The sequence below is a fragment of the Barbus barbus genome (assembly GCF_936440315.1).
Source record: "Barbus barbus genome assembly, chromosome: 36".
NCBI classification, from domain to species: domain Eukaryota; kingdom Metazoa; phylum Chordata; class Actinopteri; order Cypriniformes; family Cyprinidae; genus Barbus; species Barbus barbus.
In genome coordinates, this window is record NC_136714.1 from 16,257,512 (window position 1) to 16,278,161 (window position 20,650).

Genomic DNA, 20,650 nt, shown 5'->3' on the forward strand with positions numbered 1-20,650 from the left:
CAGCGGTGGCACAAGCTAGAAGATTTGCTATTATAAGGATTTTTGATTTTGCAGTATTATTCAGTGCTTTATAATCTTTTTGATGATGTCTAAGTTTAATAATTCTACATCTATCATCACTCAGACTGTACTGCCGTTGCATCAAGATTTGAAAACATTTTTGTCTGTGTCCTCATGTATTATTTTTCTTTATGTCAACGGGGTCATGATCTTCACTTTAAAGAAGAAGACTGTTTTTCAGGAGGCATCCCGCTATATTTTGTTTGGACACATGCTTTGGATTGACACGCTTAATCTTGTAATGAGTGTAGTGTTGTTTGTGTGTGCTGTTTGTAGGCTTTTTGTTATGAAAATTGTCTGCCTTGTGCTTCTGGTTGCTGCAACAGCTCTCTATCAGGTCTCTACCTTGAATCTGGCTTTAATGTCACTGGAGAGGTATGTGGCCATCTGCTTTCCTCTCAGACATGCAGAAATCACCACTTACGGAAGAACTAACGTGGCCATTGGTGTCATTTGGATGATAAGCTGCATTCAATCCCTGTCTGAGATTATTGTCTTCTATTCCATTGATACCACAAACATAACACTGAATTTGTTCTGCTCAAGAACTACTCTTTTCAGGCTGCAGATCTACAAGAAACTTGATATAGCTTTCACATGTATGTTTTTCATGTCTGTGTGTTTTGTTATTATCTTTACTTATGCCTCTATAGCAGCTGTGGCTAAAACAGCTGCCTGTGATAAAATGTCAGCTAAAAAAGCCAACAAGACTGTTCTGCTGCATCTAATACAACTGGGACTCTGTGCTGCGTCTATTTTAATTGGAGTTATCCAAGAAGCCATTTATGTTTATACTGACTATATTACTTCATTGAATGTGATGTATTTTTGCTTTGTAGTGTTTATGATTTTTCCAAGATGTTTAAGTCCTCTTATATATGGCCTGAGAGACCAGGCCTTCAGCTGTTTATTTAAATACTACTTCACTTTTGGTTTCAAAAAGAAAAACCATTGTAATACAGAGATACATTTAGTATCAGGTGGTTGAGAAATACCAGATGTATCTGATGGCTATTGAAATGTTATCTAATATGCTTTAGAAAATAATATTTTGTCACTATCTTTTCACTACATTTGTGTATTATTGCAAAATATGAACTTATATCTTTATACAATGAGCAACGGAAGTTCAGACACACAAAAAAAAATTGCAAGCATATTTAACAAACATATTAAACCCGTCACAATGTTTGCCAATGTACTGACCACCCCAGATTTGGTTTTGCAAGTGTTAGTTTTAGTTGTCAATGTTTTGTACCCTTTCTGGCCATGTGACAAACATATTTTTGTGGTTATTTTGCTTTTTCTGTCTTTTGTCATTTTATGGAACGTATGTAACATCAAATTGGGTTCAGAAGTAGCCCTTTTGAAGGTTAAAAACTAAGAAAAATAAAATACCGTGTCAATAGTACTGACCACTTAATCAAACATTTATTTTTTGCGAACATGATTATGTAGATAGGAATTCATTTTATAAGCAGTAAATATGCAGTTCATTTATATGCAAATGATAGATTCATTTTCACTGTTATATTTTTTTTCTTTTAATTTTTTGTCAACAAATTTACAATACTAGCTTTACAAACTATCTTTTGCATGAAGCCTGTAAATTAAATAATTTGAACCTGTAAAAATTTTTTGTTTCATCACAAAAATGAAAGGTAAACTGGTTTGTGTGTATGTTTGGCACATGATCTGGCAAGCAGACCATGTTTTTTCTGTGTGCATTCAAAGCCACGTCAGAACTTATGAGCCACTGCTTGATTTTTTTCTCAAACCAGTGAAGCACAAACACAGCCCTGCAGCCAGTTCTAAAGATTTCATTGGTCATGTCACCCACAGTGCTGGTTGCTTACACAATGGAGAAGGGGTCTCTGCAGAACAAAAGTGGGCTTTTCTAAAGTGATGGGATTTTTCATTCTACATCAAGCAGTAAAAACCATGTGGTGAAAATGATGCCCCGTACCTGACCCCACCCCCAATGAATGAATGAATTTACACAATCAATGTATATTTTTTACCTTGAAATATTTTTACAATTATTCTGAAGGTAGGCCTATACACTGACTTCTAATAAGGTGAATGGCTTCTGTTTCTTTCCCATGTTCCTCACAAACATCTGTTTAGGGATTGTGTATGTTTGGTGGGCAGGTCCAAAATTCTGCAAAATGGTGTGTTTACAGCAGCAAAATGGAGTCTTTACAGCAGCAACAAATGCACATGTACAGCCAGAGATGGTATTATTATTGGGAGGTCTGTGGAGAATGCTGTTTGTAATTGCCAACTTGGATCAGGTGCCTTGAAAACCAATCATATCACAGCCTTGACGCCATTGAATTTCTGTCAGAGTTGTGAGACAGTCAATCGTTGTTTCTGGATACCTGGCAAAAAATTCCATTGACTTCTCTTATAAAACAGTAATTTTTCTGTGTAAACTGTATAAAACAGATAAATCCAAAATAATGTTTAATGGTAAATATGTTGAAGATCAATAGGTCAATAGGCTGTCTGTTGATTCGTTAAATGATAAGTTGTTTTCCCACAAAAGAAGTCGAAAAGACTCTCCACCATTGACATACAAAAAATTGCCTCTGGTCTCTTTATCTGCCTAACACAGGGTTACGCGTTTTTTTTTTTTTTTTTGCTAACCTTGGGGGCTTGCCTCAAAGCGGCATTGGTACAGACATCAACTCTAATTGCAACAGTGATAAAATTACGATAGCAAATTCTACTTATTTTACTGTAGGGGGCTGCAAAGTTGCATAAGTACACAAAACCACATACAGTACAGTTGCTTTAATGGATTTGGCGAAAAATCATGTGCATAGCTTGTCACAGTCAGTTGTTGGAGTGCCCAGTTTAGTCACCAGAGGGCACTCTCTTTGAGTTATTGTTTGGGTGTTCTGAACTGCGTTTCCCATCACCCTTTGCACTTATTGGTTCATTACTGCCACCTGGTTATCATTGACTCATTAGCCTTACCCTATATATACCTTGTTCATTTTGTCTTTAGTTGCGTCAGTATTGCGTTCTGTTCCTTGTTTTGCTCATATGGATGATGTTTTTGTTGGACTCTCAAAATAAAGCTGCAAATGGATCTTTTGTGTGAACATTCCGTGACAGAATACTGACGCCACTTACAGATCCAGCAGCTAGACTGAGCTATCGATTTGTGGACCATGGGCATTCGAATTCTTCCTCCTGCTTCAAAGAAGGAGCAGAAAGCTCGGCTTAGGATGTTGGCGGGTCTTCGGCAACAGGGGATGCAAGTGGGTGGACTGGCACAGACTTTTTGGACATTGGCGGTAGGATTGGAACTTTGTAATTCTGAGCTCAACAAAATTTTTAATGAGTGCTTAGACAATGTCTTGCCTACTTTTGAGATGGAGGGGCTTAAAACTCTTGACTTTTGGAGTTTCATTGACTATCTCAGTTACCGCAGTTTAGTGATGTCATGTCGATCTGAGCCCACTGCAGTACTTCCGAAGATGCCCGAATCCACCATAACATCTCCAGAGGATAGTGAAGCTTCCCTATCTCTGAACCGCAGGCAAAGGTCGAGGAGGAGAGCAGTTAAGTCTGCTCTGGTGGTCCCAGAGATTGTCACAGAGAGCGCTTTAGTCATGGAGTGGTCAGAATCCACTCCAGAACCCGCTCCAGTCCGGGAGTCCTCCGAGTCTGCTCCAGAGCTTTCTCCAATCCAGGAACCCTCCGAGTTCTCTCCAGAGCTTTCTCCAGTCTGGGAGTCCTCCGAATCCACTCCAGAGCTTGCTCCAGTCCAGGAACCCTCCGAGTCCGCTCCAGTCCAGGAACCCTCCGAGTCCGCTCCAGTCCAGGAACCCTCCGAGTCCGCTCCAGTCCAGGAACCCTCCGAGTCCGCTCCAGTCCGGGAGTCCTCCGAGTCCACTCCAGAGCTTGCTCCAGTCCAGAAACCCTCCGAGCTTGCTCCAGTCCGGGAGTCCTCCGAGTCCGCTCCAGAGCTTGCACCAGTCCGGGAGTCCTCCGAGTCCGCTCCAGAGCTTGCACCAGTCCGGGAGTCCTCCGAGTCCGCTCCAGAGCTTGCACCAGTCCGGGAGTCCTCCGAATCCGCTCCAGTACAGGAACCCTCCGAGTCCACTCCAGAGCCCACTCAAGTTTATGAGTCCATTCCAGAGCTCGTTCCGGTCCGGGAGTCCACTCCTGGGCCTGCTCTGGTTCCTCGCGGGGTGGCGATTTCTGCTGCGGAGCCTCCTGGGGCGGCGGTGTCCGCTTCAGCTCCTCTCTGGATGGTGGCGCCCACTCCTGAACTCTCAGTCTGCCCTGTTATGGCTAAAAAGACTGTTGTACTGTCTGCCTGCCCTGTTTTGTTCAAGGAGACCATAGCAGAGTTATCGGTCCATCCTGTTGCAGCCGTTGAGGCAGTTATTAAACTCTTGGTGCTTCTCTTTGCAGTCATGATGGTGTCATTTGGAGGTCTATTGGTCATCTTAGTTCTGTTAAGGTGGTTATCAGCCTCACCTTTATTGCCTGCTCTGCCGGCCCCGCCCTGGCCTCCCACTCTGCCACCTTTTCTGATTCATCTTCCATTACATGGACCTGGCCCACCATCCCTCCCCCTAATCCACCTCCATTCCACCTCCCACCTGGAACATCTTGACTTTTTATGGAGTGTCTGGAAGCCACTCTTTAGAGGGAGGGTAATGTCACAGTCAGTTGTTGGAGTGCCCAGTTTAGTCACCAGAGGGCACTCTCTTTGAGTTATTGTTTGGGTGTTCTGAACTGCGTTTCCCATCACCCTTTGCACTTATTGGTTCATTACTGCCACCTGGTTATCATTGACTCATTAGCCTCACCCTATATATATATACCTTGTTCATTTTGTCTTTAGTTGCGTCAGTATTGCGTTCTGTTCGTGTGTGTTCGTTGTTTCCTGTTTTGCTCATGGATGTTTTTGTTCGACTCTCAAAATAAAGCTGCAAATGGATCTTTTGTGTGAACATTCCGTGACATAGCTACATTCTGATTATGCCAATGTACTGCTGTTAGTCGCTATTGTCTGCTGAATGCTCAAGTGATTGTCTGGTGCGAGCAACACGTTTTTTTGTTTTTAAAAGCAAGTCGATGTTTTTCCCTTGCTCCAGTTATGCAGTGATCAACAACTAGAAAATGTCATGTATTTGGCAGGGAAATAAGGTATTGACAACAAATCAATGATCAATCAATTCCCTATGGACAAAATAAAGTTCCTCCAAACATTTATTTTCTCATTTCACTCAGATATATGTTACAATAAGGAAGAAAAGTTGATTCCAATTTCCACTTCATGCCCTCTTTAACCATGCTCATGTGAGTTTTGCTTAAAAATGAAAAATACTTTACATAGCTTATTGTACGTGAAGAATGACTGAAACAAATAAAGTATCTCAACATCTTAAGCACTTTTAAAATAATGGCAACAGGGTGCTGCATTCTAAAAAAAAAAAGTTTTGGCTCAACAAAATGTCAGTCATTTTTAAATTGAAATTATGTTCAACCAACATGGAAATTAGTTACTGGAAATTAGTTTGTAGCATAAACAAATGTTTAAATTGATTACTCAAAAAGAAAATGGTTTCAACAAATTGAGAAGCAGCTCCAGAACAAATTCATTTTATCTGTAGCCACTCACAACCCAACCACATACTCTTTAACAAAAAGGAGTGTGTTAGTGTTAAACACTAATGCTGGGAACAAGAAATCCACACCCCTGTTTTCATAAAAAAAAATTACATTTCTGTTACCAATTTTATTAAGTTATTGCAACTTCATTAAAGTAAACCAATTAAAACAGAATTTTTTTTTTAAGTGAATAGTCCTAAAATAACTCAAAAAACATGCTTTTATGTTTTTTGCTTTTCTTTTTAGGGATAGGGTAAACACACAGACCCCCCCCCCCCCCCCCCCCCCCCCCAACACACACACACACACTCACACACACAAAACAGCCACTGGGATTCAACACGTACATGACATAATGAATTTAACCATATTTAAATTGTGATGCTGTGACAGCACTCTGATCTTTCTCTCTCTGTGCATTCAGCAACACACAAGCCTGGAGATCTGCAGTTACAAGGACGCTGTAGATTGCAGTATTATTCTGAGTGGGTGTGCTATACCAACGTCTGTGGCCAACATCTTCATGTCTTATTTTTTTAAATATGTCGGCTTTTAATGGTTCTACATTGAACCTCTCTCAAATTGTATCACTGGTGGATCGAGACGCACCGGTGAAAACGTTCTTGTGTGTGACTCCATGTGTCATTTTCCTCTATGTCAACGGGGTCATGATCTTCACCCTGAAGAAAAAGACTATTTTTAAGGAGGCATCCCGCTACATTCTGTTTGGTCACATGCTTTGGCTTGATACGCTCCATCTTTTTATGAGTGTACTGCTGTTTATATGTGCTGTTAGTAGGATTACTATAATGAAAAATGTCTGTCTCACTCTTCTTGCAGCTGCACAAGCTCTCTATCAGGCTGCCTTACTAAATCTGGCTTTAATGTCACTGGAGAGGTATGTGGCCATCTGCTTTCCTCTCAGACATGCAAAAATCACCAGTTACAGAAAAACTCACATAGCTATCGGTGTTGTTTGGATGTTGAGTTTGATTCAGTGCTTGTCTGAGATGATTATTTTCTATGCGATTGATTCTACAAACACAGTGATGAATGTATTCTGCTCAAGAACCACTCTTTTCCGACTTCAGATCTATAAGAAACTTGAAATAGCTTTCACATGTATATTTTTTGTGTCTGTGTGTTTTGTTATTATCTTTACTTACGCCTCTATAGCAGCTGTGGCTAAAACAGCCGCCTGTGATAAAATGTCAGCCAAAAAAGCCAACAAGACTGTTCTTCTGCATCTAATACAACTGGGACTCTGTGCTGCATCTATTTTAGTTGGAGTTATCCAAGAAGTCATTTATGTTTATACTGACTATATGACTTCATTACATGTAATGTATTTTTGCTTTGTAGTGTTTTTGATCTTCCCTAAATGTTTAAGTCCTCTTATATATGGCCTGAGAGACCAGGCCTTCAGCTGTTTATTTAAATACTACTTCACTTTGGGTTTCAAAAAGCAAAATAGTTGTAATACAGAGATACATGTAGTTGGACGAGGCTAAAAAAATACTAGATACTATATAAAAGATTATTGGAATGTTATCTAAAAAGCTTTAGTAGATCATGTTCTTTCGTTGTTAAGATACAAAAGTATATTTCTCTAAAATGGCAAAATACGTGATTCTGTATTTATGTGATGTGGAGATCAACCACACTAAAATAGTTGAATTGTGGCAAGTCATGTCTTAAACAACCATATTTAACCTGTCGCAACTTTTGCAAGTGCAATGACCGCAATGACAATGTTTTTGTCTCTTTAATCTTATACTGTATCATGACAACTGCTTTTATAACACTGTGAATGAATTTACAATTTGCTTACAAGCTTCCAATCTAGCCTTATAAAATCAAACTAATAAATATGCAACAATTAAAGCATTTTATGCAGCATGTCAATTATGTGTTCATCAACAAAACTCACGTGATGTGTTTGTGCAAGTTTTGCAGCTTTTCCTTTTACTGATCTTATACAATTACTAGAGTTTACACCATAGCTGTTGCTGAATGGTCTGTAATATTGTATAGTTTTTTATTTTCATCTTTCCATCATTGCTTTGTTTTATACCAATACAGTTCTATGAACAATTTCTTGTCCGTGTGTGTTAAAAGAGTTTATCTATACTGTTTGACTCAATGCAACTCAATGTTCTGCTGTATCTCCTTTTCAATGCATCCATGCAATTTATTCTATCAGTCTATCAGTCATATTTATTCTGGCCATCTGATTTATTTTTATGAAATGTCTTTGTTAAGCCCTGATCACACTACACTTTGCAGCATTCTTTACAAACCAGATTTCATTGTAAAACACTGTAAACTTATTTTAGTGTTAAATTCTGTTTAGATGTTTTACTGGTTAAAACTGGGACACAAGTAAGGATTAAGAAAATACTTTTTTCTTCATAAACAGACATTGTTGTATGTCATATGTCCCTAATTTTTTGCTCTGTAGAGTATGGCCACAAGAAAGTGTATTGTATTTATTATCGTTTTCTTTTAATTGATGTTTTTTGCAACTATTCGTGCAGAAATGTGTCAGCTGTCACGACAGAAAATAAAACAGTCATCACTGACCAAAAATGTTATCAGACCTTATTTAGCGGTTTTCATCTAAAAAACCTGCTATTAAGCTGTCATCCAACTTACAACTAAGCTACAGTGTGTAAAAGATAATGAACAGTCAAGTCAAGTGACTTTCATGTACAGTTACATCAGGGCCTTCATTATAAGAGCAGTAGACCCTCACCAATTTGACTACAGATTCAGCTCCTTCATAGAAGACGTTGTCAAATGTATTATGCATCTAGCATTATTCAAATATAATTCACTATGCAGCCCTATCTGAACAGAACAAATAATTTATATAATTGATTCTGCTAGTTTTCTGGTTTATCACTGTGAAGCTGCTTTGTGTTGTATGAAGTGCTATATAAAGGAAAGTGACATGACATGATACTAATGTACAACACTGAGCATCACATTGATTGATTGATTGATTGATTGATTGATTGATTGATTGACTGACAGTCTTGGTACCTCACATTATGAGAATAAAACATACACTTCTGTAAAAGTATCCTGAAAAACAAATGTATCACAGCTTTTACAAATATATTATCATTGATAATAATAATAAATGTTTCTTAAGCAGCAAATCAGTATAGTAGAATGATAGAATGAAGGATCATGTGACACTGAAGACTGCAATAATGATGCTGAAAATTCAGCATTACCATCTGGAATAAATTACATTCAAATAAAAAACAGTTATTGTATATTCAAATAATATTTGGCAAAACTTTTGAACAGTAGTCTACAAGTAGACATTATCTTGGCCTACCTCTTGTTGATCTCCATTTAGTCTTCTTTTAATAGTTATGTCATAAGTGAAATTTACATTCATCAATTTTATCAACAAGTGGCAATGTGTTAATTGCAACATCAACAGCTACCAAGTGAGAAAGTACAAAAATTACCCTCATACAGTTTTTGTGCTTCAAGTTATGGAGCAAAAATGTCCCTATATGAGTTCTTGTTTTTAATAGGTATAGCATGATGTAAGCAATATAATATGATGTCCTTTATTTTATCGAATATTAGCACAGATGTTATTCGCTTTATAAAGTACAACAGTGTAATAAACAATAAGTCTGATATAAGTGACTTACATTTTATATTCAGATTCTCCAATGACAATAGTTTTAAATGTACAGCGGTGTTACCAAAGAATCTGTGTTTTTGAACCGATCGGTTTAATAAATGGTTCAATAACTCACAGTTGCTTTAAACCAATCAGCAGTTTTGAATGAGTCATTTGACTGTGAGATTTAATGTGATTCCTTGAAACAGTGACATGCAGTCACCTACTGGTTTTAGTTTCATATTTAAAAGAATAATTTAATTTTTCCATTTATTTTATTATTTTATTTTATCTTTATGTTATGAGTTTGCTATATAAGTATAAACTTGCTTTAGCAGAAGCCAAGTTCTAGATGTTGCAGTTGAAGTATAAAATATTTCCTCTTGATGTAGACTATTCATGTTCATATCATATTATTAATTTCTATTAAATCCCTTATCTAATCCCTGTTCATTTAAGTGGCATTAAATGTTGTTTTTGTTTTCATTGGTGATTCGGTAACTAGTGCTGTTGAAAGAACCATCATCATTAAAGCACAATGGTAGACAGAATGTTTTTATTAGTGAAATATGAGCTAAAAATTATAAATATAACAAAGACAATGAAGTAATTGCAGTCACATTGCATAGAGTATTTGTTTTCTCAAGGAGGGGCAAAGGCTGCTGTCTGACAGCTATTAGTGAAATGCACAACCTAGGTCTTTGTGATGCACATACACAAATCACCCACTGGGATTCAGTTTAACGGTATTTAAAATGTGACCTGTGCTGTTAACAGCACCTGGAAGGGAAGCGCATGCTGAAGATTGCAGTATTATTCTATTCAGTGTTCTGTAACAGCATCTTGATCTGATGTCTTATGCTTTTGAAGATGTCTAATTTGAATGAATCTAAAACTAACATCACTCAGCCTCTGTTGGTTCTGAATCGAGATGTACCAATGAAGGCATTTTTGTTTGTGACCCCATGTGTCATTTTCCTCTATGTCAACGGGGTCATGCTCTTCACTTTGAGGAAAAAGACTGTTTTTCAGGAAACATCTCGCTATATTCTGTTTGGTCACATGCTTTGGGTCGATACACTCAATCTCTTTATGAGTGTAATGTTGTATATATGTGCTGTCAGTAGGATTTTAATTATGAAAAATGTCTGTCTTGTTCTTCTCATTGCTGCACAAGCTCTCTTTCAGGTTTCTACTCTAAATCTGGCTTTAATGTCACTGGAGAGGTATGTGGCCATCTGCTTTCCTCTCAGACATGCAGAAATCACCAGTTACAGAAAAACTCACATAGCTATCGGTGTTGTTTGGATGTTGGGTTTGATTCAGTGCTTGTCTGAGATGATTATTTTCTATGCGATTGATTCTACAAACACAGTGATGAATGTATTCTGCTCAAGAACCACTCTTTTCCGACTTCAGATCTATAAGAAACTTGAAATAGCTTTCACATGTATATTTTTTGTGTCTGTGTGTTTTGTTATTATCTTTACTTATGCCTCTATAGCAGCTGTGGCTAAAATAGCCGCCTGTGATAAAATGTCAGCCAAAAAAGCCAACAAGACTGTTCTTCTGCATCTAATACAACTGGGACTCTGTGCTGCGTCTATTTTAGTTGGAGTTATCCAAGAAGCTATTTTTGTTTATACTGACTATATAACTTCACTGAATGTGATGTATTTTTGCTTTTTAATGTTTATCATTTTCCCCAAATGTTTAAGTCCTCTTATATATGGCCTGAGAGACCAGGCCTTCAGCTGTTTATTTAAATACTACTTCACTTTTGGTAAAGGCAAAGTCAAACCATTTGTCATAGAGCAACACGTTTAATATCAGTGGTTTAAAAATTAGCACTTAGGTACTGAACTGAAATATATTGGATATGTTCCTGAACATGGAGATAATCATTTGAGATTAAATTGTGTTTAATAAAATGAATCAGACTAAAATAACTAACCTGCAAACATTTTTGCAATCTGTTTGATCATCGATGTTTTGTGTTTGCTCATTTTTGCACATTTTCTGGTCATGTGACATGAAAATTGTTACAGCTTATGCTTTAGTCATTTTATCTGTTTCAAGCAGAATTGACATCTAAATGAACTCTGATGTACTGTAAGTAGAGGCCAGACTCACTTTTCTGTCAGGAGAGAAATTAAAACCATGAGAGAAACAAAATAGAGAGTTTATGTAGAATGAGATGCTTCTCATTTTGGATTTTGTCATTTGCTGTTCTTTTTTTCTAAATGACTGATTTTGCCATTTTTGACGTGTTCTCTACATCTTTTCACCACTGTCCCAGTGGATCTTTTGCGTGACCATTGAGGAAACTTGTTTTTCAAACATCACATGAACAAAAACAGCAATGTTATTATGAATATTTAATATAACTGACAGAGGGAAAACAGATTTGGTATGACAAGGCCCAGACTCAAAAGCAGTGGCTAACCACTTTGTAATAAATGCATTGTTAGGCTTTTATTAGAGGTCAAATATGAACACCTGTGTATTCTCTGTAAAATTACATTTGCTTTGTGGCAGTGAGACTGGGGATAGTCCAACCAAAACTGAATATTCTGGCATCTTTTACTCACCCTTATGTCGTTCTAAACGAGTATGACTTGCTTTCGTTTGGAGAACACAAAGAAAATATTTTGAAGAATGTTGGTAACCAAAGAGTTTCAGTTTGCATTGTAACCAAAACTGGTTAAGCAACATTCTTCAAGATATCTTTGTTTATGTTCAACAGAAGAAAGAAAGTCATCCAGGTTTGAAGCAACATGGTGCGTAAAAGATAGAATAACCAGTTTTGTGGACTATTAAGACCCTTGGGTTCAAGGCTGTTTAACATCTCATTTGATCAGCAGTGCCTTTTTACATTGTCATCAGCACTATACTATTGCATTAAGAGCAGGATGAAAACCTCTTGCCTTCCTAATGCCACTTTCTGCAGCAACCTAAGATTCCCCTGCAGGTTTTAGCTTCAGTGGGAATGCAGCCAAATGCTACAGGTTAATAGCTAGCTGTTACTGACACTCTCCTTAAATCACAAATTGCCAGTACATGTAACTTTATAAAAGTTCCAATATTATGGTATTTTATCAGATTTTTATCAACATTTCTGACAAAGCACTTGTCAAGACACTTTATTTAGTTGAAAGGACTTTTCCAATCCAATTCCAAATCTAGACAAGAATATATTTATATAAGAATATGTATCCACAGACTTCATATTAATATTATATCATATTCATTTCATATTATTGATTTGCTCAATTTTGCAATTGACATTAAAGTAAATTAGCATGCATTCTGGTAAATGAAGTGATTATTTACCATGGTCCATAAATTTTAGTTTTTAAATGAAATAGATTTAGGCAATTCATATATTGATAATTGATAAAATCTACTGTTTTACTGGAAATATTCCATACAATTTGTGTATCTTTAATGTTTAGTGTTATTTTAATTAACACAATTTATATGGATTTTAATTCTACATAATGAAATTAAAAAATATATATGTATAATACTGTTTGTGGTATCAACCATTCGTGGCTTATTTTCCATAGACCATGCCTTAATACATGAACATTCATTAGAATATATTATTTGTAAAAATAAACAAACAAACAATACAGAGCTTTGAAGAGTATTTTATAATTGGCAAGTTTTAAACAGACTTTTAAGTTTCCTTTTTGAAAATGACAATAATACTGACAAAAAGTTGTGATTTTATTACAAAAGTTGAGCTATTATTACAAAAAACATCATGATGACATTAATGAAATGGCATCTCCATTTTCAAAATGCATCATTATATTTCCCTTCTGTGATTTTTTAGAAAAGAAAGTGCATCTTTTGTGACTTGAAAGCTCTGGAGTATCAAGACAAACGGGTCCACTGGAACTCCCCTTCGCCTCAAAGTTAATTAATTATTTATGTTCACTTTTTGTGCTGAAAAATATGTTTGTTTTTACATGATTGTTTGGGAATAGGCATTTCCATAAAGACTGACAGAGATTAGAGTATACTAATAGTCCTCAGAGCCTAAAACCTTCACAAACACATTTTTAATGAGAGGTTAATCTAACAAGACTCACTTCACTTCTTGGACATCCAACAGATTTGTAATTCAGAGCAAGTGAATCATCAACAGAGTCATAAGAAAAAGGCATTTGAAGAGTTCCAATGCAAAAGCCTCTAAAAACCATCTTGGTCAAAAATGAGATAACAATACTGAGTGAATGCTCTCCACACACAGTATATATATCCTGTGAAAGAGATTTTTAATCTCAGAGAGATTTTCCTGGTTAAATAAAGGTCAAATAAAAAAAAAATATATATATATGTTCATCAAGTACTTTCACTTCAAATTTGCTAAATCCCAGCCTCAACCCATTCAGAAATACCAGTACTTACAGTCGTGGTCAGAATTATTGACACCCTTGGTAAATATGATCAAAGAAGGCTGTGAAAATTAATCTGCATTGTTAATCCTTTTGATCTTTTATTTAAAAAAACACAATAATGTAACCTTTCATTGGACAATAAGAATTTAAGATGGGGGGGGGGGGGGGGGGGTATCATTATGAAATAAATGTTTTTCTCTAATGCACATTGGCCACAATTAACGGCACCTTTTTATTCAATACTTTTTGAAACCTCCATTTGCTAGTTGAACAGCTCTAAATTTTCTCCTGTAATGCCTGATGAGGTTAGAGAACTCCTGACAAGAGATCAGAGACCATTCCTTCATCCAGAATCACTCCAGATCCTTCAGATTTAGCTCCATGATGTTGCTGTTCAGTTCACCTCACTCATTTTCTACAGGGTTCAGGTCAGAGGACTGGAATGGCCAGCCCGATCTCACGGCAATTCGTAAATATTTTACGAGGTGGCTAATTCATACAACCTCACTCGTACAAATTCATAAGATTTTTGCTTAATTGTACGTATTTTACGAGTTGCCAATTCGTATGAATTTGTACGAATGACCTACATCTAACCCCGCCCCTAAACCTACTCATCACTGGGGTTTAGACAAATCATCCTAAATCGTACGAGTGAGGTCGTATGAATTCATACGAATTAGCCACCTCGTAAAATACATACGAATTGCCGTGAGATAGCGTTGAAATGGCCATAGCAGAAGCTTGGTTCCCTTCCAGGAACTTCGAGCTACGTCCGAAGACGCTATGGGAACGCTATCAGCGTAACCGGCGCTCTGAATATTTTATACAACAGTCTAATGGATGGGCGAGGCGTCACGGGCGGGGTGACGTCACGACCAGGAAGTTATATAAGCACGTGCGGCGGAGCCGGCATCAGCTTTTTGTCATTCAGCAAGCGCTCTGTGTATTGTCAGTCTGATTCTTTGTCTTGTGAGTCTTATTTGGTGTTGTCTGTCTTGGAAAGCCAGGGAAAAATGCCTAAAGCTAAGGCAAAGACTAGGGGCGATCCCAGATCGCGTTTCAGGTTGTGTGTCAGTCCCTGCCCTCGTTACATCACGAGTGGAGACACACACAGCCTGTGCGTGGTCTGTTTGGGTGCGGAGCATGCGGCATCAGCTCTCGAGGGAGCTGGTTGCCTGCACTGTGAGCGGCTCCCGCTGCACACACTCCGCACCCGGAAGGCTCTCTTCGAGAAGGGAGCCTTCGCGAGCCTCCCACGCGGTGCTGGCCCCGCTGCTGCCGAGGCAGAGCGGCTGCTACACTCGTGGGGCTCGCAGGCTGATCTGGCTGGCGGGAGTGAGACGGGCATGTCTCTATCTCCTCCCGTATCCGCCAGATCTGGTGTCCCGTCTCTCGGGGAAGCGGTTACTTCCCCCCGAGATGAGGACTCAGCGCTTCGTCTATCTTCCTCCGAGGAGATTGATGTGACGAGCGTTGAAGAGGTTGCGCCGCCTCTCTCGCCCCAATACGAGGAGCTTTTGGAGGTGGCAACTCGGGCAGTGGCCAAGCTTGACATCAGTTGGCCCCCCGAGAGAACAACTGTGCCGCGGTCCAGCCTGCTGGACGAGCGTTTCCTGCGCTCGCGGCCGCCACCTCCTCGCAGGAGCCTTCCGTTTTTCCCCGATCTCCACACCGAGGTGTCGAGATCGTGGGTGAAACCATATACATCCCGCCCTTTCATTCCCGCGTCAGATTACTACGGTAATGTACGGGAATTGGACGGGCGTGGATATAGGGCGATGCCCCGGATTGAGCAGACGCTGGCGGGCTATCTGTCTCCTTCCACAGCATCGTCCTTGAAGGCTCCTACCCTGCCCACCAGGCCTCTGCGCACCACATCATCCCTGGTGGGCAAGGGGTATGCGGCAGCAGGACAGGCTGGTGCGTGTCTGCACACGATGGCGGTGTTGCAGGCGTACCAGGCCGAACTGCTGAAGGATTTAGATGAGCTGGGGGATGTCAGAGCTGAGGATATCTCAGAGCTCAGGAGAACCGCCGATTTGGCTCTCCGCGCCACCAAGGAGTCGGCCCGTGCTATCGGCCGCTCCATGGCAGCTATGGTGACAACGGAGAGGCATTTGTGGCTGACCCTGTCCGACATTAAGGAGAAGGACAGGGTCTGCCTCCTGGACGCCCCGCTTCAGCCTTCTGGCCTGTTCGGCGACGCCGTGGGTACCGTCGTCGACAGGTTTCAGGAGGCCCGTAGGCAAGCGGAGGCGTTTCGGCGGTTCCTCCCCCGCCGCTCTCTAACTCTGGAGGCTGCTGGGCGGGAGCAGCCTCCTCCGCATACTAGTTCCTCGCACAGGGCTGCGCAGAAGGAGAGCGTCGCCTCTCGTGCTCCCCCGAGGCGGAGCCGAGGGCAGCGGCGCTCCGCGCCGGGGGCCTCAAAACCCAAGACAGACCTGAGGGATGTCTTGGCAGCCAAGAGGTCCGCGGCAAGGAAGTCCTGATGGGCAAGTCCCAGGACTTCGGAGGGTGACCCCTACTGGGGTGGAGCGACTCACACCGCAGCTCACGGTGACCGTCTCCCCTCGGTGCCCTCCGGGGATCTGTCTGCCAACCCTGCAGTTCCAGGGCACAGCAGGTCCCAGCGAGTACTATCCTCAGGTTCTACCGCCTGTGATCTCAGCGGGCCTGAGAGACTCGCCCCAGCCGCCAGACTACGCGTCCCCTGCCGGTACGCTCCAGCAAGACAGCGGTCTGGCCGCTTCTCTAACACCAGAGGTCAGTCTCGAGAGACTGATTCCCTTAGTAGATCGTTTGGCGGCCTGGCAACGGCTGCCGAACGTGTCTCTCTGGGTCCTGCGCACGGTAGAGGCTGGCTATTCCATCCAGTTCGATGGGCCGCCCCCGCGGTTCAACGGGGTCTGCGTGACTACGGTCCGCCCCGAGCAGGCTCTGGTCCTGGAACAGGAAGTCAACACTTTGCTGAAAAAGGAAGCCATAGAGTTGGTTCCACTTCACGAAGTGCACACCGGCTTCTACAGCCGGTACTTCATTGTTCCGAAGAGGGATGGAGGGCTCAGGCCCATACTGGACTTGCGTCTCTTGAACCTCTCAGTCAGACCGCTGAAGTTCAAGATGTTGACGGTCAAGCAGATCGTGTCCCAAATCAGGTCCGAGGACTGGTTTGTCACGATAGACCTCAAAGACGCCTATTTCCATGTGTCCATCATTCCCTCTCACAGGAAGTTCCTGAGGTTCGCTTTCGGGGGCAAAGCGTACCAGTATCGGGTTCTTCCCTTCGGCCTAGCACTCTCACCCCGCACTTTCACCAAGTGTGTGGATGCGGCACTGGTCCCGTTGCGACTGCAAGGCATCCGCATACTAAATTATATCGACGATTGGTTGATTTTTGCTCAATCAGAGCAGTTGGCAGTTCGGCATCGAGATGTCGTTCTTGCCCACATGAAAGATTTGGGGTTAAGACTAAACGCCAAGAAGAGTGTGCTTTCTCCAGCTCAGAGAACCACTTATCTAGGCGTGGTGTGGGATTCGACCACGATGCAGGCTCGTTTGACCCCTGCTCGGATCGAGTCGATCCTCACGGCAGTCAGGAGAGTGCGAGAAGGCCAGCCATTCACTGTCAAGCAGTTTCAGAGGCTGCTTGGGCTCATGGCAGCTGCGTCCAGCGTGATTCCTTCTGGCCTGCTGTACATGAGGCCCCTACAGTGGTGGCTCAAGACCAGGGGGGTCTCCCTGAGGGGAAACTCGCTCCGCGCTGTCAAGTTATCACGGCGCTGTATCCGTGCCTTAGAAATGTGGAGGAAACCCTGGTTCTTGTCCCAGGGCCCGGCGCTGGGAGCTCCTTGTCGCCGCGTCTCGCTAGCGACGGACGCCTCCCTCACCGGTTGGGGTGCGGTCATGAGTGGCCACCCTGCCCGCGGTCTGTGGAGTGGTCGCCACCTGACGTGGCATATCAACTGGCTAGAGATCCTAGCTGTGTTCCGTGCTCTCAAGCACTTCCTCCCAGACTTGAGAGATCGCCACGTGCTGGTCCGCACCGACAGCACGGCAGTGGTCTCTTACATCAACCACCAAGGAGGTCTGCGGTCGCGCCCCTTGTACAAGCTGGCACACCAGATCCTTGTGTGGTCCCAGGGCAAGCTCCTATCATTGAGAGCTCTGCACATTCCTGGGTATCTCAACGTCGGAGCAGACGTCCTGTCGAGACAGGGGCCGAGGCCCGGGGAATGGATGCTTCACCCCCAGGTGGTGAAGCAGATTTGGAAGGTCTTTGGCCAAGCACAGGTGGACCTCTTTGCGACTCGAGAGTCTGCGCAATGTCCCCTTTGGTTCTCTCTAGCTCCTCCAGCGCCTCTGGGACTGGATGCTATGGTACAGACCTGGCCGAGGCTTCGTCTGTACGCCTTCCCCCCGATCGCTCTGCTCCCGGGAGTTTTGGCGAGAGTGCGCCGGGACGCGGTAAGCCTACTGTTAGTAGCGCCGTTCTGGCTGGGCCGAGTATGGTTCTCGGATCTGATTTCCCTCCTCGACGGCACCCCGTGGCCGGTACCGATCAGGAGCGATCTCCTCTCACAGGCCGGGGGCACCCTTGTGCACCCCCGCCCGGAGTGCTGGAGGCTGTGGGTGTGGCCCCTGAGGGGGCACAACTCATAGCTTCCGGTCTGTCAACCGAGGTTGTCGAGACCATCCTCCAATCCAGAGCTCCCTCTACGAGGAAACTGTACGCCTTGAAGTGGAAACTCTTCACTTCATGGTGCGGAGACCGCCAGCTCGACCCAGTCAACTGCCCGATCCGCGCAGTTCTGGAGTTCCTGCAGGCCCGCTTCTCCGCAGGGTTAACCCACTCCACTATTAAGGTCTACGTGGCAGCTATCTCGTCGTACCACGCCCTTATCAGTGGCCAGTCAGTGGGCAGACACCCCCTGGTTACACGTTTCCTCCGCGGTGCGCTGAGGCTGAGGCCGCCTGTACGGCCCCGTGTCCCCACGTGGGACCTGGCGGTGGTACTAGAGGCTATGGGCAGAGCACCCTTTGAGCCTCTCGGGGAGATAACTGATAGACTCCTCACGATCAAGACCGTCTTCCTGCTGGCTATCACCTCTCTGAGGAGGGTGAGTGACCTCCAGGCCCTATCTGTGGCCCCTTCGCATATCGACTTTGCGCCCGGTTCGGCGAAAGTCTTCCTCTACCCCCGTGCGGGGTACATACCGAAGGTTCTGACGGTCGTACCACAGCCGGTCGTACTCCAGGCCTTCTGTCCTCCTCCCTTCAGGGAGCCCGACCAGGAAAGGCACAACTGTGTGTGTCCAGTGCGAGCACTGGACGCATACATCCACAGAGCTGCCCTGTGGAGAAAGACGGACCAATTGCTCGTGTGCTTTGGTCCGCCTAAGAGGGGTCTTCCAGCTTCGAAGCCCACTCTTAGCAGGTGGATAGTGGATGCCATCAATCTGGCGTACGAGACCTCTGACCTTCCCCCGCCGCTGGGAGTCAGAGCGCACTCGACCCGAGGTGTGGCGGCCTCCAAGGCCTTCTGGGCAGGTGTCTCCATGCAAGATATCTGCAACGCTGCTGGATGGTCCACGCCCCTGACATTCGCCAGGTTTTACAACCTCGACATCAGAGCCACTCCAGGCTCCTCCGTCCTTTCAGCCTGACACTAGGCAGGGACTTGTCAGTCTGGCGGCGTTGGTATTGCGTTCCCATAGCGTCTTCGGACGTAGCTCGAAGTTCCTGGAAGGGAACGTACCAGGTTACGTATGTAACCCAGGTTCCCTGAAGGGAACGAGAGCTACGTCCCGAGCCACACTTCCGGCATCCCTGCCAGCGCTTGCTTCATGACTTGAAGCTGATGCCGGCTCCGCCGCACGTGCTTATATAACTTCCTGGTCGTGACGTCACCCCGCCCGTGACGCCTCGCCCATCCATTAGACTGTTGTATAAAATATTCAGAGCGCCGGTTACGCTGATAGCGTTCCCATAGCGTCTTCGGACGTAGCTCTCGTTCCCTTCAGGGAACCTGGGTTACATACGTAACCTGGTACGTTTTGTGCTCAGTGACCCATTTTTGTGTTTTTTTTTAGGTTTGTGTTTGGATTATTGTATGGTTGGAAGATCTAAACATGGCCCATTAAAAGATTTCTAATAGAGTCAGTCACTTATTGATTTTTTTATCTGTTGGTATTTGATAGAATCCATGATGCCATGAGTCTAAACAAGATATCCAGGACCTCCAGCAGAAATATAGGCCCACAACATTAAAAATACAGCAGTATATTGTACATGGGGTACTTTTTTATCCCTGTGTGCACCAAACCCATCTTGAGTGTTTGCTGCTAAAAACTATTTTTTTAGTTTCATCTGGCCATAGAAGCCAGTCCCATTTGAAGTTCCAGTCGTGTCTGAAAAACAGCTGAATATTCTGGAGTTTGTTTTTGGATGAGCTAGGATAATTTTTCTTGAAACTCTCCCAAATAACATGTGGTTATGTAGGGGCTGTTTGACTATTTGTTTGGTTTTCTGACCCCAAAACTCAACCTTTCTCTACAATTCTCCAGCTGTGGTCCTCGGAGAGTCTTTGGCCACTCAAATTCTCCTCCTCACCGTGCATTAGGACGATATAGACACACGTCCTCTTCCATGCAGATTCATAACATTTTATGTTAATTGGAAATTCTTAATTATTGCCCTGATGGTGGAAATGGGAATTTTCACTGCTCTAGCTCTTTTCTTAAAGCCACTTCACTAATTTGTGAAGCTCAATTATCTTTTACTCCACATCAGAAATATATTCTTTGGTTTTTCTCATTGTGATAGATGATTAAGGGAATTTGGGCTTTGTTTCCCCTCCTATTTATATTTCTGTGAAACAGGAAGCCATGGCTGG

The 20,650-nt window shown here is 42.7% G+C and overlaps 3 protein-coding genes across 3 annotated transcripts; all 3 read left to right on the forward strand.

Moving 5' to 3' along the window:
* Positions 1-346: 346 nt before the first annotated feature.
* LOC306855975 (odorant receptor 131-2-like) lies at positions 347-1,048 on the forward strand (the record flags this gene model as incomplete). The annotated part of the gene is made up of 1 exon (XM_079394942.1): positions 347-1,048. One exon carries the CDS (start codon positions 347-349, stop codon positions 1,046-1,048), a length of 702 nt encoding a protein of 233 aa, XP_079251068.1.
* Positions 1,049-6,239: 5,191 nt separating this feature from the next.
* Positions 6,240-7,208, forward strand: LOC306855925 (odorant receptor 131-2-like; the record flags this gene model as incomplete). The annotated part of the gene is made up of 1 exon (XM_079394882.1): positions 6,240-7,208. One exon carries the CDS (start codon positions 6,240-6,242, stop codon positions 7,206-7,208), a length of 969 nt encoding a protein of 322 aa, XP_079251008.1.
* Positions 7,209-10,216: 3,008 nt separating this feature from the next.
* LOC306856299 (odorant receptor 131-2-like) lies at positions 10,217-11,173 on the forward strand (the record flags this gene model as incomplete). The annotated part of the gene is made up of 1 exon (XM_079395478.1): positions 10,217-11,173. The coding sequence occupies one exon, from the start codon at positions 10,217-10,219 to the stop codon at positions 11,171-11,173; it is 957 nt and encodes a 318-aa protein (XP_079251604.1).
* Positions 11,174-20,650: the final 9,477 nt, after the last annotated feature.